The sequence below is a fragment of the Carassius auratus genome, chromosome 2, assembly GCF_003368295.1.
Source record: "Carassius auratus strain Wakin chromosome 2, ASM336829v1, whole genome shotgun sequence".
Lineage (NCBI taxonomy): Eukaryota > Metazoa > Chordata > Actinopteri > Cypriniformes > Cyprinidae > Carassius > Carassius auratus.
The window spans coordinates 4,535,314-4,557,713 of NC_039244.1; the positions used below are offsets into that span (position 1 = coordinate 4,535,314).

At 36.0% G+C, this 22,400-nt stretch overlaps 1 protein-coding gene and 1 pseudogene across 1 annotated transcript in view; one reads left to right on the top strand and one right to left on the bottom strand.

Moving 5' to 3' along the window:
• Positions 1–1,119: 1,119 nt before the first annotated feature.
• On the top strand, positions 1,120–10,323 carry LOC113040176 (G-protein coupled receptor 55-like; annotated as a pseudogene).
• Positions 10,324–15,245: 4,922 nt separating this feature from the next.
• The window catches only part of LOC113113404 (semaphorin-6B-like), a 90,771-nt gene continuing 83,616 nt past the window's right edge, over positions 15,246–22,400 (bottom strand). Inside the window, exon 17 of the mRNA XM_026279575.1 lies at positions 15,246–18,165. Coding sequence (XP_026135360.1) covers positions 17,249–18,165 — 917 coding nt within the window. The 3' untranslated portion in view covers positions 15,246–17,248. The remainder of the gene's footprint in view (positions 18,166–22,400) is intronic.

Genomic DNA, 22,400 nt, shown 5'->3' on the forward strand with positions numbered 1-22,400 from the left:
TACCAGTGATATTTTTGTACTATTTACATACTATTATAATATTTAAAATTACTAATTAAAAAAAAATATATATACATATTTCATTTTAGTTGTTTATAGTTTTTTTGTTGTTGTTGTTTTTTTTTTAGCTTATTTAGTTTTCATTTTAATATTAGTGTAAGTTTGTCATTTTAACTTTTTCTTAGTTTTTTTATTTAAATTTTTCAGCTATACAACCCTTTTAAACCTAATTTCAACCTAAAAATATTTTTTTACCTGTTTTTTTGTTTGTATTTTATCTCAGCTTTATTTCAGTAGATAAGAAACTATTTTTAATTGTTTTAGTTTGTCCAACAACAGCAACTCCAGTCCACACAAAAGTCATAATAATGTAGCTTTGACACACCTTTGAGGAAAATATTTTAAAACACAACTCCACCTATTGATTCAGACTTCACACTTGTTAAATATCAGGGATATGATGTAATGGTTATCTCCGGGCATGAACTAACCTGCCAACTACAGCCAAACCCGTTTGACATTAGCTAATTTGACCATCAAATGAACAATCTGTCCTTTACCTCAAGAAACAAACTTGCAGTTTTAAAGTGAAATGAGGAGGGAGAAATCACATTTCTATCTTCACTTGGCTATTGCATTCTTCAACAGAACTTCAAACGAGTTTGTGTTGTTGTAGAATATCTATAGTATGACTGGCATGTGGATTTGGTCAACAAAGGATTTGACAACAACGTCTGCATTTCTTCTACCTTCACAGAGAACAAGAGAGCAATATGCATGCTTCAAAAATACTAAATGACAGGAATACTAAACGTCAGCAATGACAGACACACCCGTGTAAGAAAACGAAAGAGAAAAACAAGCAGAATGTTAGTGTTTTGACCCATTTGGAAAAGAACATCACAGAACGTACTGCATGTCGCCAACAAGGTGGCAAACAAAAGCGGACACTAGGAGTATCTCTCTGATTTGTGAGGCAAATTTCCCTGAAAATGTTCCGTAAGTGAGAGGAAGCAGATGCTTGCGGAGCCATTGAGAACACGTAGAAAGGGCAGGGACGGTGTTGCTGTGGAAACGGGTGAGCAAGCAAGCCTGTTTACCAGCGTTGAGTCAGCCAGCATGCCGAGCCATGTGAGACTGACCCATATAACATCAGAGACAGGCTGAGTAACAGCAACACCCATTCACATCCGCGTTAGTGTACACACTAAAGCACACATGCACACAGCTCTCCTATTCTTCCATTTTCTAAAACATATAATAGACAGACAGACAGACAGAAAGACAGACAGACAGACAGACAGACAGACAGACAGATAGATAGATAGATAGATATTCAACACTGAATTGACTTGAATAATGCTGAATAATGACACTATTTCCTTCTGTTGTGCTGTGTTGTGCAATTAAATGTGTTTCATAATTGATGAACTTAGCAACACTGAAATAGTTATTGAACCGATAATCTTCTTTAGAGCTGCTTTACAGCTGAAACTGAATGTTTCTTTTTTTCACACTCTATGAAATTTGGTTTAGATAGATTTAGATTTTGGGGGTAGAACAACACTTTTGGGGTTCCTAAAGAAACTTTCAGTGAATATGTCAATTTTTTCTTTAGTTTTAATAATTTAAAGAACCTTTTTCTAGAGCCTTTTGTGAAATGGAAATGTTAAATTTTTTTCAAGAAAGCAAAGATGCCAATAAAGAACGCCAGTGCCAATGTAGTATGCTAGATAAAAACTGGTCACTTACAAAAGTAATAGAATTTTTTTTTTTTCATGATCCTCAATTATTTTAGTTATAATTTACGTCTGTAAACTGTAAAAAAATAAAATAAAATAAAAAATAGAGTTTTACAAGCACTTCTTCAGTCTCTCGTCTTCAAAATGTAATGTTTAATTCAATTTGTTATCTGCCATTTCTTTGTAATTATTTGTGAAAGTACTAGCAATTTTTGAGTTAAGATGTTTTTTCATTGCAGCACAAATATAATTGTGTGTGTGTGTGTGTGTGTGTTTGTTTGCTAAACTAGTAATGGAAAATAATTCTACTTGAGGGTGAACGCAAAGTTTCTCTTATTTATTCATTACCATGCCTGCTTAGAGACTCTCTAAATTACTAATAAAATAGAAAGAAAAAAAGAAAGAAAGAAGCTGGATCTAATATCATCCAGATATAATGAAATAAAGGCCAAGGAAACAACACCCATGTACAGATGAACTAGAAAGATGAAAAAAGTCTCTGTTTGGTGAACTGATTTTACTGTAACCCCCACAGACCTGGTCTCACCTCTTACAAAGACCACCATGAGCTTGAAACACCAAACACGCTCTTCCTATTTACCTCAATTAAACACAACTAGTTTCTGTCACTCTGATACTATTTTCTATATTTTTTGATGCTCTCTCTCTCTCTCTCTCTCTCTGTTCCCTTCATGTCCTTCCTTCAAACAATAGCAGCCCATCCTTCATCATCATCTTTCTATTGAGCTGGTCTCCATGGCTACAGCTGTTCTACTTCCTTTTAATACCATCATTCTCACTTTCAGTTAAACAAGACACTCTCACTTTCAGTGGTTCCTCTTTCTCGTTTGCTCTCGCCTCGAGACTTCTCTAACTTCAGAGGTCGTTCAGAGGATGATACACAGTTTCATTTCATTCTCCTCCCACTATCAGATTCCAGAGATTCGGTGAATTCTATAAAAGAGAGAGGGAGAAACAGAGAGATCTAATGCGTCCCGGTGGTCAGGGCTTATGTAACTCTCTCTGATGTATTAATGCTAGCTTAGCATATTCACAGCACACTTGAGCGGATGTAGGATTCCTAATCAGTATTCACAGCGAGCAGCGCATGCAGCAGGGCCATGCCAGCACACAGCACACATAGAGATCACCCGACAGTTTCTGACAACAGAGAGAAAACATTTACAGCATATTAGCAGGAAATTACACCACACATGACCATAAGAGGGTGAACAGAATAACTGAAAGATATAGATAAAGACAAAACAATAGACAGACAGATACAATAGACAGAACAATATATGGAACGACAGATAGAAAGACAGAACAGTAGAACAACAGCCAGAATGATGGATGATAGATAGAAAGATCGACAGAATGAACGACAGGCAGACCGGATAATAGATAGATAGATAGATAGATAGATAGATAGATAGATAGATAAACCTGTAATTTCTGTTTTTGCTAATGAGTAAACAAGATGAACAGCAGCAAATACTCACAGCTTCATTAGCAAAATCTGTGAATGTAATGTGAGAGCGATTTGAGAAGTCATGATAAAATATGTTTTTCAAAACACTATAAACAGCTTAAAATTAGTGTGCAAGTTCCTCAAAAATTGCAACAAGATACCAGCAGATTAGATGCAAAAAAAGAAAATAATTTTTTTTTTTTTTGACTAAATGACACACTTTTGTAAAAAGCAACCTGTGGAGGAAGAGTTGGGTCTGAAAAACTCCCTGTGCAGAACTTACTATAAATGCTTATAGCACAAACCCTTTCTGGTCAGAGCTGATGTCTTCATATGTGCCTGGAATCCTTGTAGGATACCGCCAGTGTTTATTAAAATAAAATAACCAAGAATCACAACAGAGATACAGAAGAATTTGATTTAGTTGTCAGCACAAGAACAAAACAACATCAGAGAGAGAAGAAAACACTACATATTATTAATAATAAAATGGCGAGACAAGAGGATGCTGTTAACAGAAAAGTGCAGGAGGTATTCATTAGCACAATGTGTGTGAATGTTGCTATTGTATAACATCCAAAGTTACAAAGTGGCTGTGGGGCTGGCATAGAGAGAGAGAGAGAGAGAGAGAGAGAGAGAGAGAGAGAGAGAGAGAGATAAGAGTCTCCAGCTCAGCAAATAGGGAACTAGAGAAGACAAAATAACAATATTAATTCAAGTAATTATTTAACGATTCTGGCCTGGGCCATTTGTGAAATTCACATAACAATATATTATAAATAAATAAATAAATAAATATTGCTGATTTAGTACCGGGAAAAGTCTAAAAATAACAAAAATAAATTAAATGATAAATAAAATAAAATAAAAGTGAAAAAAATTGGCTTTGGTGGATCAATAAAGTTTATTGTGAGCTGAGTGCAAAATGAACGCATAAATGAATGCAAATATAATATAAATGCCTAAAAAAGCAGTACAGTTTGATCAAATATTTTGATTGCTTTGATACATGAAGGTTTATATTGCCTACCTGATTGTCCTTCAGAAGTGTTCAGTTGACCTACTTCAGATGTTCCATCATAGAAACAAGATGCCATTCAGTACAGACCATTCCAGAAAAAGAGAAATCTTTCGAACCACAAAGACCCCAGACTCTGACCCTGGACTGGGTTGTAATTATTGCCCCCCCCCTCCCCCCCAAGTTGTATTGTGTTTAAGGTTGACATGATTCAATCAGGCTATAAATGAATCAGCTTTTTAAACGAATCGGTTGATTCAGCTCACTCATTAAGACAGTCTCTTGCTGACATCTACTGGCGGTTTTAATTCATATTTAAAATAGTAGCTTATTTCATTTTTGCAATCATTTAATATTTCTACTGTACATTAAAATATTATATTTAAACGTAACACTTATGCACAATCCATCTACTGTATGAATTTTGTTGATATAGATTTATGATTGTTAATAGCCAGCATGTCATTTTATTTGATTTAATTTATTAAATAACACCTGACTTAAGAGGACACAGATATGACAATAACTTTTATAATACTAACAAGCCAACATCACATTTCGCCTTTTTTTTTTTTCTTTTTTCTTTTTTTTTAGACCGGCAATGAATGTAATTTATAAACTTGTTCAAATATTTTAATCAAAACAATACATTCAATAACGATAAAACACAATCAGGAAAAATGTGTAATCAATCAAATAAAATCAGTATCAGCTAAATTTATCTCTGCACAACAGAGGTTGCACAGAAAAAAAGTATCATTTAGGTTTATTTACAGGCATGAATGGCATGAATGGATTTAAATTCATAACATTAATGTTTTGAATATAAAGTTTTGAATTTGGAAATGATTCATAAATTATTTAAATAACTGAATTTATACTTTAAACATGAAATTAAAACTGCCAGTATAGGGTAAGTCAATGTCTTTGTTGGGGTTAGTCCATATTTGACCCAAAGTTCGGTTGAAACAACCAAGCATTTTTATAAAGTGCATGTAATTTCAGGTAACACATCTTTACCTATATCAAACTTTCTGTCACTGCATCTGTTAAAATAAGTTATTCTGCAAAACCCAAGGTTAATCCAAGATAATTAATCTAAAGCAATCTGCTTTCACGATCTGTTCTGTGAGGAGCAGAAGCATTGCCATTGGCTGCAGTCTGCAGGTGTTATGGCTGACATTGCACAGCTAACCACAGACAAAAATATCCGTCCACATTTTTTATATATAAACATGCTATGTTACAGTATGTTGTCTAAGTTCACTTTCTGGACTCCATTCCCCCACCATACCAGCCCTGCTCATTGTACCTTCGGATTCAACCCCATCAATGATGTAACATTATTCAGCATCAGCAGAGGAAATACGCAGACTGTCAGTCATGCAACAGACAGTCTACTCATTTCAGTTCTTTAAAACGCACTTGTCACAGCATCGAGAACAACGGTGCAGCAAGACTCACAGGCTTTTTTGAGAGAAGAACAAGCTATAAATCATGGTGAGTTGTTCTTGTTGTTAACCAGAGAAATGTAAATGGAAGTAAAACCAAATAATTATTCAAGTAGCAGTGAAGCTTGTTTTATTATCAACTTATGCACTTTAAGTGAAAGAGTTTAAATTCAAGGGGTTACAGAAGAGTTTACAGGAGTCATGTTGATTGACTTCACCCTAGTTATTTAAAACATCTAGCTGTAATTATTGTTATAATTCATATTATATGTCCTTTTAATGCCAAATGTATTTATATAAGACCTTTAGAAACAAAACTAAAGTACAATATTAATAAAATAAAGTGCTAAATAATAGAAAGAGCAAATACTAAAATCATATAACAAATTCTCTACGAGTACTGTACATGATTTGTAATCATACACACTGCACCAGAAATATACTGCCAGTTTTTATCATTAAAAATGTGAGTTCATAACAGATTGTACATTTTACATCTTATGATTTTGTATTTAGAGCTTTAAAGTATACGATTACATGTCTAAAAGGCATTACCTAATAATATAAAACTATTTTACGTCAAAACATTTTATAATAAACAAATATAGCAATGATTGTTATTATTATTCATTACAAACCTATTGCTTGTTAAAGCGTTAATGCTACACTTCCTGTCCTCATCTACTATTTTAAAAATACTGATTAAACCACAGTGAGATAATTTCTGTAACCTACACAAAGTACTGTGGTCTAGGAAGTTTATTAATATTATATTTAAAGCAGCAGTCTGTAACTTCTGGCGCTCTAGCGGTTCATAAACAGACTTGCTGCGCGCGTGCGTCTTGCGGAAGAACATTAATGCCGGAGCTACTTCTCTCTTGCCTTGTCCAAATACCCACACTCGCGGTTCTCTGCACTTGACCAATTATATGACGCTTTTCCTGAATTTCACAAGTGAGGATGAAGAACACAAATGTGTGTCGAACTTTTCTTTCCCTGACGGGACACTTTTATAGTGTTGTACAAATGCAAGTGTGTACATAGCTAAATTTACATTTTAAATACTTTAAAATCAACTTCTAAATGTCTGTTAAGTAGTCCCCATAACAGGACATAATTTTAATGTGTGGTGCAGTTTCAAATGTTGTACAAAATAAATATCATCACTACTCATCTTTGCATCAATAAAACTTAAAAGCACTGTTTTTCTACCAAATTAAATGTAATATCTAATTATCATATTCAATATTTAACTTGCATTGGAAAGGCATCCATGACCTCTGGTTAGAGCTCTGCAAAAAGTCTCAAGATTTTTTTCCAGAACATGATGGATGAATAGCACTCCGAGCCTCGAATAGCACTCTGAAGCGGTATTTGAGATAGTGTGGATTTAGTGTGAGTTAAGGGCAGTGCTCTTTGTCGATTTTAGAGTCTCATTTAGCAAGATCTTCAGACTGAAGGTCAGGGCCTGTATTCACAAAACATTTTATCTTACCACTAAGAGTTCTCCTAAATAGCAGTAAAGGTTTTTTGCAATGAGTTTTTTTTCTCAAAACCTATTTACAAAGCTGATGAGACAAACTTTTACTAAGCAACAGAGAGAAGTCTAAAACTATAAGGCGGGATTGACCTCTTTGCTATGGATGTCAGCATGCTTCCTAACTATGAACACAGTGATTGGCTGAGAAGACTCTGTCAAAAATGTATTCATAGAAATATTGTGTTGCCACATTCAAATAAAGGTTTTAAAATAAAGATGTTAATTGCCACATTTAATTAAGATGCCGTCTAAGTGTCACTAATTAAACAAGTGTGCTATATATTCAGCTTATTTTCAGCCTCTATGTATGCTTCTCATAAACCATTAGTTAATATGCATTAGGGCTGCCCTCAACCAAAGATTTTTCTGGTCGACTAGAAGTTGTTCATTTTAAGCATTAGTCGACTAATAGTTGCACTTTTATTAATAAACCATAAATCATAATAATAAACCTTAATAATAAGTTAATATATGAATTAAATAATAATAAGCCTATAAAGCACTCAAAACGCACATAAAAAGGCTAGCCAGAGTACACCAGCAAATATAATAACTATGAATTTGTTAGGGAAAAATAGAATGTACACTGCATTAACATTTTACTTTATTGTAACGTAATTTTTGTTAGACTAGTGCTTTCTGTTTTCGGTTTAACAGAGGAAGTTGGCAAAGCTGACTCGTCATCTCTGCAGTAGTGATGCACCTGCATGTTTCATACGGATTAGCTACATAATGTGAGAATATTTGTTTTCTGTTTGAATTGGTTCATTTAAAAGCTTCACTCTCTAAAGATATATTTTTAATGTCTGTAATAAGACAAGCATCCACAGAGTTTCGAAGTGACGTGCTCAAGTTCACAGAGTCCAAGACGACAGAAAGCACATTGTTTGCTTTATTTTACAAAAGCACAACACTTTGTTGCTATTATGAGTGGACACAAATAAACTTAGATTCTTTACAGATACAAAAGATACATTACTCTTATCTGTATGACCAAAAATGAAAAAAATATTTTAAGAGCAAATGTTCGAAGAATGTTAGGTGAGCATATGGATGTCTTTCCCAATGCGCTATATTATCAAATAGACCAGTCGTTAACGATTTGTCCGTCATGAACTGCATGATTCCGTTACTTCATATGGAATTTATTTTTTTCTCCAACAAATACAATTTTGGCAGTAAGCATATGAACAGACTTTTAACAGAATAATCATGGCAGATAGTAAGACATACAAAAATAAAACCTCCAAACCAAACCAATTAGATTATTATTTATTTTTTTCTAAAATGTTCAAATTCCGAGGTAGATTGCTGGCAACAGCCATTTTAGGATATTTCAGATTTGGTCTTAGAAACTTCTGAGGCTGAGACTACCGTTTTTAAGACCTGACACAGTCTTGCGCACTTACTTCCTGTCGCGCACACCGCTCTCAAGTGGCCAAGTGTGGGTTTTTGGAGAAGGCATGTGTTTATGTCTATGACGAATCACGCAGATACCAGTCTACTCTGCAGCGGTTCCACCAGAACCACTCTGTTTACTAATATGATGAAATAAAACCCACTTCTAACTTCATAAGAAAACTGACTTCATACATCCACCAAAAACAGCTAAGAGATGCTAACCAAATTAGTTCTGAGAAAACATACTGCAGCATTTGTTTGACACTTGCTTTGAGATCTTATCTAATTCAAAAATACGCAAAAATAATTACCAAAAAGTGAAGTTAGTGTAGGAAAATAGGCTACCCTACAGCATTTAAGCTTGTGCATTTGAATATTTTGGATGTATTGATGACATTCAGATATTTTCAGTGCAGTCAGACTGTGCAAACATTGTTGTGATGTCTTTAAAATCATGAAACTTCTGCAAGCAGCTTCCTTACTTAATTAACCACTAAGCCTTTGCACAATCACGTTGGCTCTCTTTTAGGTTGTGCATAACTGCAGTGTGGCGTTGAATCACACAGAACCAGCGTTGAAACGGTTTGAATGTGTGGCCTACATAATTGTCTTCATAGTGGGCCTTTCCTTCAACATCATGGCTCTGTGTATCTTCTGTCCACCTCAAGCGCTGGTCCGACATGCATATCTACATGTTCAACCTACTGGCTGCCGATTTCCTGGCCATTATTTTCCTACCTTTCAGAATATGGGAAGCCTTTGAAAAAATAGAACTGAGTGGACTGTGTACATTCCTGCTGTGCGCTCAATTCTCCAACATGTACAGCAGCATCTTCACCATTACAGCCATCAGCATTCACCGATTTATAGCCGTCAGGTTTCCATTTCTGATCAAAGCACTGGCCTCCAAAAGTAAGACGATTGCCATTACAAAGTGCATCTTCATCTGGGTAATCATAATCGTGATCGGTGTTATTATCCTGGAAGAACTTACCACAGACAAATTAGAGACCTGCTTTGAACGAGAAATGTCAAAAAAGCTCCAAACCCACTCTATCTTACTTTTAGAGATTTTAGGGTATCTTATTCCAGTGCTCACTGTCATATTTTGCTCCTCACGAACCATCTACATCCTGGTCAGATCCCTTGGGAATGTCCAAGGCAGGGATAGAGTGGAAAGGAAAACGATTACTGCAGTTATCACCGCGAACATGTTCACATTCATATTTTGCTTCACGCCTATTCACATTGGTCTTTTGTTGCAGTATTTTTTAGATTATTCATGCAAACACTTTGTGCATGTGTTTTTTGATGTTGCCACATTCATTGCTATTACCAACTGCTGTCTGGATTCCATTGGTTATTACTTTCTGCTGAGAAGAGTTCATAAAATAAACAAGAGATCCAGTTGAATGTTAAATGTTAGCTTAAATATAGTCTACTGATCTAGATTAGATTGAGGCAAGTCCCGGTGAGAAACACAATGAATGTAATAAAGGCTGGTCTACATCAGACTGTCTACCCTCACAAAACATTAGTCTTACCATGGTTGCCAGATTTACAACTATCATGATGAAAATAAAATGTATCATGGCAGGCCTATTATATATTATGTATTTAAGTGCAATGGTATCACCACAGTATGTTCCTTATTTTGACTGTTAGTTTCAGAGAGAGAGAGAGAGAGAGAGAAAGTGAGAGAGAAATGTTGTTTTTATATATTTTAGCAATTTAATAAAATGTCTAAATAATTATCCTCTGTACTTATTTATTTGTGCCCATAATTATTTTCATGATGAAGAGAATACATCAATTTAGAAATATTTATTATAATTTTTATTGTTATTAAAATGATTATAGTATATATTATATGATATCATATTATATTAAATTTATTAACACTCAGCAAATTATTTTATCCAAAGTTATTTTGATCGCATCCAGTTTTTCACATGAGCAAAATCACACACACACACACACACACACACACACACACACACACACACACACACACACACGCACACACACACACATGATTTATGATTGATTTCATTATCATATGCATTATTATTATATATTATTATATGATGTAGTATAAATAATCAATTAATAAAAATACATATATTTATTTACTTTCATACATTTTATTTTTATTTTGGATTTATGATTATTTCATAATTTCATAATTGTATTTATTAAATAGAAAATGTTTATTCTGTTAAAATATATTTATACCATGAATATAGTACACATGTATCAATAATAAAACAAACAAATAAATAAACAAAACATTATTTGTAATGTATTAACATCTGTATTTTTGCAGGATTGGTTCTCTTGTCATAATCAGCAAGTGGTTTGCACGAGGTGTCATGAAAGGCTAAGCCGCCCTCTGGTGGTCATCTAGTGTATTTGTCACATGCGTTGTCACTGCAGTCAGGTGCACGTAAACACATTTGGCACGTGACAGTACGTATAGCGACCTTATAATCACATGAACCGAAAATTGGCCCAGTGTTAAATACCTCATAGACAGTGGGCTACTAAAAACCTCTACTATACTGTCATGTTGTTTTGAAATGTTACCATAATAATACAATGTTATTTGTACCTTAATCAAAGTAAAATATCAAAACTCCACAATAGCCTACTATTTTAGGCAGCTCAGTAGTTTTTGTGACAGCTTTAGATCTGTCTGTTTAGTCATGTTGAGAGAAAATGTGGCAGTTTGTTTTGATGCTTTTCCCATTTTATTATAATTGCGGTAGGCCTAACAGATGATGGATTGAGTAATTATATATATAAAAAACAGCACATAAGATTGTACACACAATATAAAGTTTATGGTACAAACTGTTACACCTTTGACTTATTTTAACCCATTAAAAAGCAAAGGACATGAATGAGTCAAATTAAACTGCACTGATACTAAATGCCTGATGTAATTGATATGTTGATGTGTCTAATTAACTTCCAAGTAATGATCCTTTAAAACAACATCTCTTTAGTCTTCAGCTCACACAGATGTTGCTATGGTGACATGGATCTCTACAGCAACAGAGAGATGCTGTGTGAAAATTCAATGTGCGTTCAGTGAAACGTCATCTACTGGAGAGGGACGTGCAAATGAAGGAAACAACAACCTTCCTAATTGATGATCATGTATATATTAATTAGCTAGATATTGTATGCTCTAGTCATGCTCAGACTTTTTTTTTAATAACAACAGGATAGCTAACTAACAGTTAAAGGTAGCCAGTAACAGTGAGGGACTGAGAGATTGTTTACAGTATATAATAATGTAAACAATAATAAGTTTGATACCAAATTTGATCTTTTTATTAGAAGAATGTAATAAGACAAACCAATTAAAACCACGAAGCATCACTGAATGCAGTCAAATAAATATATAATACTCATGTTTGTGCTGTTGTTTTCCTTCCAAAATGATGTCACTTCCTGGAGGATGATGCCACCGAGGAATGAAAACAACATCCCAAAACTTGTTTTGTTGGAAAATAAACATTACTTAATAAATAAACTGTTTTTATTTAGAAATACATTGAGACAAGTCAAAAATGGCAACATCTACTCAAACCAAAGTAGTGCAGTTATTAAAAAATTGCTCCGATGTTTAATTCATTTTGTGAAACTGGATGTATAACAATTTAAATACTATGATGCATCTATAATCAAACAAGTACCATGGATGGTGCCACCACTGTATGTTACTTTTGGGGAAAAAAAAATACATTTATTTTTATATGCAATATTTTGAATTGCAATAATTTTCAATATGGTTTGATTTAGAAATACATTGAGACTTGACAAAACTTCACTCCCACATTCAATTAATTGTGATTTTTTTTGAAAAATTAAAACAAACTAATATGATTTACATCTTTTAAAATTGTGAATTAAATATCGTTATACTAAGTTTAGGAGTTAACCTATATGGGTTAAAAAAATCTGTTTTATAATTAACAATACAATGTCTGTGGGCAAGTGGCACCTATATAACTCTTTATAGTGATCCTTACTGCAGACTTACTGTCTTTCATTTAGATGACACATTTAACAGAGACATAGATCAAACAATCAAATGTGTTTATTAGAATGATAAAATCTCCATGTTGATTTACGTTTGAAAATAAGTGTGCGCTCCAATACGGAGTCGTGTGTATTCTCATGTGTGTATGTGTGTGTACTTCTATACATGTGAGATTATATAAAAACCAACAAACGATCAAAACAGTTTTCACTGGATACCACCCCTGGACTTCTATACACAGGGACATTACATCATCGCCAGTGGAGGGGTGGAAATCAGGATTAGAGCTATGTACAGAGCAGCGGAGTCTAGGTAAACAACTCAACATAACACAGATTCAGTCTTACACACAGCCCTTCGTGTTGAAGGCAAATCTGTGTCACCACCAACCACATCCACTTACAAAATGCCAGTTATCAAGAGATCAAAAATCCTGCTTCAAGTCTGTGGCAAACAATAAATGTGATCAAAAAAGCGAATGAAGCATTGTGGAAAAAGTCAAACACACATTATTGGCCTTGATTATTGTTCTTGTTGTAGGATAATCCAAGATAAAGAGACTCCGTTATGACTGCAAGTGCATACGGGAAAAAAATGGTTTTCAATACATTCAAAACACATTCAACATTTCCCTTCGACAATAATAGACCAGAATTAACACAGATGGCAATGTGTGAAAAAGTCAATGTCACTCAATATCACTTTGAGTAAAGTCATAAAAACAAACCAGAAATCATCCACACAAAAGGAAAATATCATGAAGTGTAAAATCATTGACTTTTAAAGCCATTTTAATTTACACCAAGAGACTTTCCTGCAAGAAATAAAATTCGCTTTAGGCACTGAATTTTCAAGTTAATGTGTGGACTCTTGTATCTTTTCATTAAAGGCAGTTTGTGTGTGTTTCTTGGTTTTTTTGAAGAAATAATCACTAATTATATTGGGACCTAGACTTAACGTTTTCTCAAGAAAAAACAAGCAGTGTTTTTCCAGGGAAAACACACTTCAACAATACTAGCATGTTACTGTGATTGCTTACTAGCTCAAGTCTAAAGTTTCTCATTCAAGAGAAAAAAAAATTGTTTCATCATCCGCCAGGTAAAAAAACTCAAGTCTGATCACTCAGTAAGCACACCTCAGTTAGCAGCTCAATTTGAGGTATCGATAGCACAAATAGCGTGCGACAAGTAACACTTTGAAGAAACACTTGTTTTGGAATCTTCGTAGCCTATTAGCAAACCTAGCGATTGCATTTTCTGTTGGCAAACACTTATGAAGATGGATATGGCACAGTTTATTTTAAAGATTGTAAATCTGAACACTTGAAAACTTTGAGATGTTTGTTGAAAGTACATGATATCTTCCTGACGTGCTCCTTTCTCTACATGTGGTTAGCACATTAGCATATAGCGCATGTCCTGCATTTGATTACATGCTTTGGTGTCCATGACCTACAGGTAAGTAGTTATATCCTTGCATTTCCTGCCAGGATCTATTACCTGTGCTCAGGATCCTATTTCCTGCCTGGTGTATCTTCAAAGCTGAAGAGAGGAGATCTAAATACATACACACAGTAATTTAAACACATAAACACACACACATAGTGCAGTCAACCATGACTCTCTTTTCAGCTGGATTTATGAGTTAATCAATGTTCAACCGACCGTAGCACACAACTGCAGGAGTGTGTGTGTGTTTTCTGAGAGCATCAGCAATAGTGTGTTCGCGCTGTCTAGGATAGAGGAGTATGTTTAAGTGATGTGTGTGTAGCATGTGCTTTTAATTAGAGACATCTTGCAGGTGCATGAGAGCCATTATTAAGTGCATTCCAGTGTACTCAAGTGTGTGTGGCAACTCATCTAATCAGAAATCTGCTTTCAATATCTCACAGACTGATGCTATCAGACATTTAATAACAATGCCAGCCTATGTGGAGAGGGACACATGTGTGTGGGTCTTGCAGAAAGTGGAAGCTGGTGAAGAGGCTATTTCCAAACCCTAGAGAGTCAACCTGCGGTCTGCTGTCATTTTAAGGCAGATTACAGAACTTTTGACTGTTTTGAAATAATCTTTTGACTGTTTTGAAATAATCTTATATAGGACAACAACTCCATTAACAGGCCCCTAAGGAGAGACATAAAAGAAATTTGATTTGCTTGTTTCCTTAAAATAAAGTTAATTCCACTAGTCTGACAATATCATGTTACTCACTATCTTTAATAAAATCAAAAATAGTCCATTTTACATTTCTTAATTTGAAATAAGATGGAACTATTTTCTGTTGGTTACAGACTGTTAGATGCCATTAAGAGTATTGTTTATTCATAAATTGATTGTTTAAAATTCACATTTCAATGTCAGAGGTTTAATTCCCATGGAATGCATGAATTTATCAAATGTATACCTTAATTGCAATTTAAGTCACTTTGGATAAAAGCATCTGCCAAATGCATAAATGTAAACTCTGTCTCCATCTTGAATTAAACTGCTTTAACATTTCCTGGCTAGGTAGGCAGCTGACTAGAGTTTGGAACAGAGCCAGCAGGTGTTTCTCTGTACATTTCATTATGATACTCTTTTAGATTTTTAATGCCTTTAGGTTTCTCTTTGTCAGTTTACCAGATACATGACTGGAAACATGCAATCTATGATCTCTGTTGATGATGAAGAACTTCCAAAAGACTTCCATGATTAAAAACCAATGCAAATAGATACATAAAGAAGGGCAAATGTATTATGATGTATATGACAAGCAAAATAATTGGTTACTTCACAGACAAACACGCACCCAATAACATAACTGGCCTGAAGTCACATGACATCGCTTGACTTTGTAGTCCTTGTAGTTCTGGCATTGTGATTCCTCTTCTCTGGGTTTCCATTACTGTTTGCTCTCCTTCAGAGTCCAGGAGAAACAAAAGATGAAATGGCATCTTCAAGAAAAAGAGTCCAACGGTCCTCAAGACAGATTCTGTCTTACTCTGTCTCTAATTGTGTTTTTTATTTATTTTTTTAGAAAATGGCGGGTATAATTACCTCAGTTCACTGCTCCATGTAACATTTTACATATTGTGTAAAAATTCACTGTACAAAAAGGAAGAAACAAAACAAAAAGACAAAAAAGACCAGGAATCCAGCATGTTCTGCAGTTCTCAATGTTTCGTTTCTCTGATAAAACTCACAGAGCTACACAGAAATTCATGTGGCTTGGGCCATGAAACTCATCTGACCAAAGTTTTCTCTCTCTCAGACTCCGTAAAGTCTGAATTCGGGGCTGAGGTAATACTGAGGGTAAGGCCTCAGCTCACTCGACAGAGATACAAAGTCAAAAACACAAAAGATTTCAGAGCATACAACAGAAAAATCTTGTGTTTTCTATTCATACATTTTGGTCAAAGTAATCCATCAAAGCAAATGGTGTACTGCTAATCTTACAAAGCGAATTATGATACGAGGCCCCGCCCACATATAGTGATGTCACACACAAGTGTTTATTCATGGAAAAAGTATAACTGATGGAGACAGACAGTGTTGTTATTTGGGGTAATATGGCCCTCTCTATAATTTGGTTATCTTTATTTTCCCATTTTATATGCTAAAATAGGTTCAATTCATCTTTCTATGAAACAGTGTTGTACTACTTGAGCATGAACTCAGACTTGAATGAGCTGGTCTTGAATAAGTCAAAGAAATATGCTCTTTGGACTTGAACTTTAGACAGACTTCAGTCTGAGTCTGATCTTGTCCAGATCTGAGTACTACAACACTGCTATGTATGTTATGAAGATAATGTGAATTTGATGGGCTACAAGAAGTTATAATAGTTTGAACCAATCAGTAATCACTGAGAGAAGCAATTCTTTAGTAAACGTTCTAATATGAAGTTTTTCGTCCAAATCTTTCCTTCTGACCAGTTGACCTGTCCAAATATACTGTACTCCTACAGCATTTACACTGATGCACCTCTTGTGATCTTGTTCGCCAGTAATCACAGCACTTTGTTTCGAATCTGGTGTCGACCATTACTCCAAGGAATTGTTGGGTTCTTTGTCTTATATGGAGTGAACAACTGTCCCATTTCCCAAATGAAATGCTGTCGTTATATCAAACTTACAAATCTGCTGAAAGGGGAACCTGCTAAAGAGTGGCTAGGTCTGAACAGATTCAGGGATGGGTAGTCTTCAGGATGGCCATGGTTCTTTCCTCCATCTGATAAAAGTGCAATAAAGTTTGGTAAGCCGCACTCATAGTCAGTCTGCAAGAACCAGAGCTACAGGGAAAAGAACATCTCTGTCTACACATTTGTGTGATTGTGAGTGATAAATAGAGAGAAGAGGTGTTTCTAGCTGGAATGGCTGCTTTTCTCATAGTCAGTGAGGTCCATTTTAGCTTGTCCTCATGCAAGCAGTTCCAGACAAATGAGGAAAAGGATGACAAGCAGGTGAGAAAAGAAACAGAGAGAGAGATACAGAGAGCTGCTGTGATTGGCCAGGTAGCGCTCTGCAGTCCACATGAGGTTTCAGCCGCTCATGTTTCAACAATTTCCCGCTTCTCTCATCCTTGGTCCTCCCTGCTCACTGGCCTGCCGGTGTCCGTTCGCTCCCTCCCTTCCCAAGCAGGTGGCTGAAGTCCGCCAGGTCGATGAGCCCCCGGGACTCGTGGAGCACAGAACGAGTCAGTCCTGCAGGATGCTGTGGGGTTGGGGTGTAGTGGTGGCCCGTTGGAGGTATGCCATGACTGCTGAAGATGTAGCCTTCATGGGTCCAGCGAAGAGGCTCTCCGCTGTACTCTATCTGGGTACTGGGGGCCGACACCACTCTCCGCCGGTCAGGGGAGTCTTGGGGAGTCATGGGGTAGTTGTATTCGCCTGCCGACTTGCGAAGAAGAGTGCCTGAGCGTATTCCATGATCCCGGTACTTGGACAGAGAGACATAGCGTTGGCGGTCGATCCCGGTCTCAATGGCTTCCTCGTGACGTCGACCGGTTCCTTGCAAGAGTTTAGAGCTGAGAAACAATGTGGACGGTGGAGGTGGACACTGGGTACCGACCGAGCTCAAGTAGGTCTGACTCTGGTCCCAGCTGGATCCGGAATCGGACAGCCGTAGCCCACGTTTCTGCTGCAGAGGAGTTTGCTCGGGTGTGGGAAGTAGACCTGGATCCAAGTCGCCTGCTTTGACCCAACCATTGGGCATGACGAAGAGTGTCTCTCCCTGTGAGCGTGGCCGATCTGTGCCGCTGTGCCGGGATACGCTCATCACAGAGCCACTTCTGCTTTGTCCCATCATGCAACGCTCCTTCTCGCTCTTCCGCTGACTACTGGACGAAGGAGTGTTGGTGTGCGAACGGTGTCGGTGTTTTTGGCCCATTATCCAGCACACTGCCAGGCCTGAGAGCGCTGCCCCGGTGGAGAATGCAGAGACTGCAGCAACAACCAACAGGTTCAAGGTAACAAGACTTTCAGGCTCATCCATAAAACTCTCATGCAACAGACCTGTGAGAAAGAGAGAAAAATATGATACAATACAAAAACAGCAACATGTTTCAGGGTCTTGAAGGCCAAAACTCAGTTTTAGGACTACTACAAAACACTGTAATGATTACAACTATTGACATGATTAAGCTCGGGAAGACAAATCATTTAAAAATTGACAATCAAATGGCTCACAAATGCATCAAAGAAGCTCCTCATGACTTATGAAGTGGTGTGCAATTGATCTATTGAGTTTCTGTACATTACAGCCCCAGCAATTGATCAGAAAACAAGAGACTGTTGACTACAGTCTCCCCTAATTCAGTAAACTAGTGTGTTTCAGTAGACTGAGGCCGTGGCCTTCAAGAGATTGCACTTAAAACTCCTGCCTCAAGAACCATAAACATGCAAACACCACTGTCAATCACTGACCATAAAGGCTGATTTATACTTCTGCGTGGAACTACGCCGTAGCCTACGCATAGACGCACATCCTAAACCGCAGCCTACGCCGTAACCTGACGTGCACCTCTACAAAAATCTAGTGCTGTGATTGGTCTGCAAGAACCCCTCCTTCCATATGTACTTGTGTTTTGTGTGTATTTATGTGCACTTTAATATATTTTAATGTTACACATTTATATAAAATATAACAAAGCAAAGCAAAGAACAAGGGTCTTATTTATTATACTACACAGCATTATACATAACTAGTTGTCCGTGACAAACAATGTTGATCTGCCGTGATTCAAGTCTCAAAAAAATTTAATGATTTGATATTTATTTGCCCCTGTCGCGGCTATAAAACTTTTGTGACGAGCCGCTTCTTCTTCTGCTTTTGTCGTGGTCCTGCAGGTTAGACCAGCAACATGCCCATGGACACTGCAGACTAGTGGCTTGAATGCGTACTGCACCATGACATGGACAACAACGCAGAAGTATAAATGAAAACTGATGCATAGCCTACGGCGTGAAGGCTACAGCGTGGGTCCGATGTACTGTAGAAGTATAAATAGGCCTTAAGTAACCTGTACAATTGAGCTTTATTCTGTAAATAAGAGTAGATGTAAGAAATATTCTAACTAAAGGGGTCTAAAGAGATCATTCTGCACATTCAAAGAACGCAGCAGTTTTTGAAGTTGATGACTCATGCTTTTCATACTCTGCTTTCTAATCGTTTCTAGTGGAATTGGCGTGTGTGTAATACTGGCCTTTCTCTTTCTCTCGTTTAATAACAGCATTTCTTGTACTCTTTCTTCTGCTGTTCCCTGTGAGATGTCCTTGGTTTTAACCTCTGTGTTCTCAGTCTACTTCTTTTACTCTATTATCTCCCCGCTTGGCTTTCTTCTCGCTGACTATGTCTCCAATGCCGTTTATGTGTGGGCTGTTAGCCGTCTCAGAAATGAGAAGCTGTCAGACTCTGCGTCTACTTCAGTATCCAAATTAGTAAATATCTTGACAGTAAGAGGACTTTTAAAAGAACAGTTCACCCGAATGTGGACCCAAAACAGTTAGACTTCACTAAAGGTAAGATTTTTTAAAAGAAATTAATACTTTTTTATATAGCAATGATGCATTAAATTGATCAAAAGTGACAGTAAAGACATAAATAATAAATTTGTATAATAAAAAAATATAATATTTTGAACTTATATTAACATTCATCGAAGAATCCCCAAGAAAAAAAATCTATTATGGTTTCCACAAAAATGTTAATCAGCACAACTGTATAAACTGTAATAATAATTCACAATTTGGCTGTATTTTTGATCAAATAAATTCAGCCTTGGTGAGCATAAGTACATAAAACGTAAAAACAGTACTGTTTTGTAGCAAATTTATATATTTCAGGAATCCTTGAGAAAGCAACTCGCTGCACTTGGCTGGATAACTTAAATAGCTTTCTAATGTAATCCGAAATTAAACATTAACACAAACTCTGGCTATGGCCAATTTAAATGTACTTGGCTGCTTCTGTCAAACTCCAGCAGCATCAAACAGAGTGATTTCAAACAAGCTCTGAACAAACTTCTCTCTCTCTCTCTCTCTCTCTCTCTGTTCTGATCTTTTTTGGCATTCAGTGTTTCACTCGTCTCAGGCTCTTTAAAATATGACTGAACTTCTGTGTGATGGATGGAGAGAGCGAGGACAGAAGAAGACAGGCGTTTGATGTAGATGAGAGGACGGCTGACCGGCAGACTGGAGCTGTTTCAGCAGGAGTGCTGAGTTTAATGAGCCTGTGACTCGGGTTCATATATCCCAAACCCAAATCATATCAGATTGGCCAGACGACAGCCATTTTACAGATGCATCTCTATGGGCTCATTATATTATATATGTGCCTATACATTTCTTTTCAAGGATCTCTTTAATTAGTTCCCATTTACCTCTAGATATAGGGGTTACTTTTGTTCTAAATGTTAATTCTGTCCCTCACTTTCCTCTGTCTGTAAATACATATTTCAGCCAACAGCTTTATGTTGAATGTTCATTTAAAGCAAGTAAACACTCTTACTGCATGTGAGGACTTAACACACTGCACAGTGATTCTGAGTTTCAGAAGTCTGACTCTCTGGCTATATTCATACAACCATATTCACCATAACACTGTGACTAGTGAACTGTATTGTACATATAATGCAGACGTGAGAGGTTTGAATATTGTATGCACAGTCAATTCTCTTTGATAATTCACAATCGCTTTAGTTATTCCTGCTGCAAAGACCAACATTTCCAGTCTGGTTTGTGCTGGTTTATGCTGGTTTAGTGCTGGGCTGGTGGAGTTTGCTGAATAAGGTGGTTAAAGTAAACTAAAACTGTTTCTGTTAATTCATATAAATATTTGCTGAAAAAGGCAAATCAGCAATGAAAAAACTAAAAAAATAAAATTAAAATAGGGTAAAAAATGAACAAAAATATCATAATTATAATAATACAAATTACAAAAGTGTAAAACTAAATTACTAAACTACTAAAAAAAGATACAAATAAAAGCTAATTCAAAATATGAATAAATACTACTAAATATTACTAAAATGATGCTAGCACACCAGCCTGGCCAGCACCACCACTCTCATTTCTTTTAGCAATATTTAATAACATAAAATATAATATTATAATGATATATTTTAAAATAAAAACATTCTATTATAATATATTTTAAATGGAATATTTGTTCTTTTGTTTTTACAAAACCCGCAAGACAAAATGAACTAATGAAAAAAAACACAAATAGTATATATAGTATAATGTAAATTTGTATAAACTTGTGTAATAACAGTATGAATGTATGAGACGTTATGTCACACGTTATGGCTAGTTTTGAATCAACAAGGTTTTGAATCACAAGACGAATTTTGCAGAATTTTGTCGAGTTGTGACATTTATATGCTTGCGTTTTTTTACAATTAAGTATTTCCCCGGTAGCCCCACTATTGCAGAAAACAAGCAGCTCAGTCATAATTACAGCAGAAATAACAGTCACTTTTGGAAATAGCTGCTGGACAGCAGGGGGCCTTGAGTCAAAAGGGTTAGAACCACTGTTTTTTGACGCTAATGGAGAAAGTTGTTGACCTCAACTCCATTCAAACAGCACATATCAATCCAAATGTGCTGTCAAAACTCAGTTGTGTCTCCTAAAAGCTTCAGAAAGTAATAAAAAAGTGTCCCTCATTCTTTTCCTTAAACTGTGCGAAGACCCAACCCAAACAAGGCTTCTGTTTACCATATTTATCTTCATCGAAACAGATTCCTTGAGTGTACAAACTTACTAAGCCATTGAACTTGATTTTTATTTCATTCTGTGCCCTCTCACTTGCTCTCTTATGTAACTCCGCTGAATCTATACGGCTGCAGTGATATATAACTTCTTCTGTCTGAATCTGTTATGCTCAAGAGCTCTTGAAGATGAGACTCGAGAACCTCACTGCTGTTCCACATACTGCTAAACCTGAACTTTGGAACAAATGTAAGCGTTTTGAGCCATGAAAACTGGAGAGATTGACAGAGAGTGTTTCATATGCTGCCAGATTCGCAAAATGCCATTAAGAGCGGAAAGCGAATCTAAGCTTCTGATTGTTTGGAAATATTAACCATCTTTGTCTTTTTAACAAAGTAAACACTGTTGCCATCTTGTACCCAGACACCTCGTACTTTAAAGAAATCAATTAATTTCTAAAAAGAAAAGATTCAAGGCTCTGCTTCTCTTTCATTATCATCCTCCATCTCTCCCAAAGCAACCTGACTTTCTCGTGACT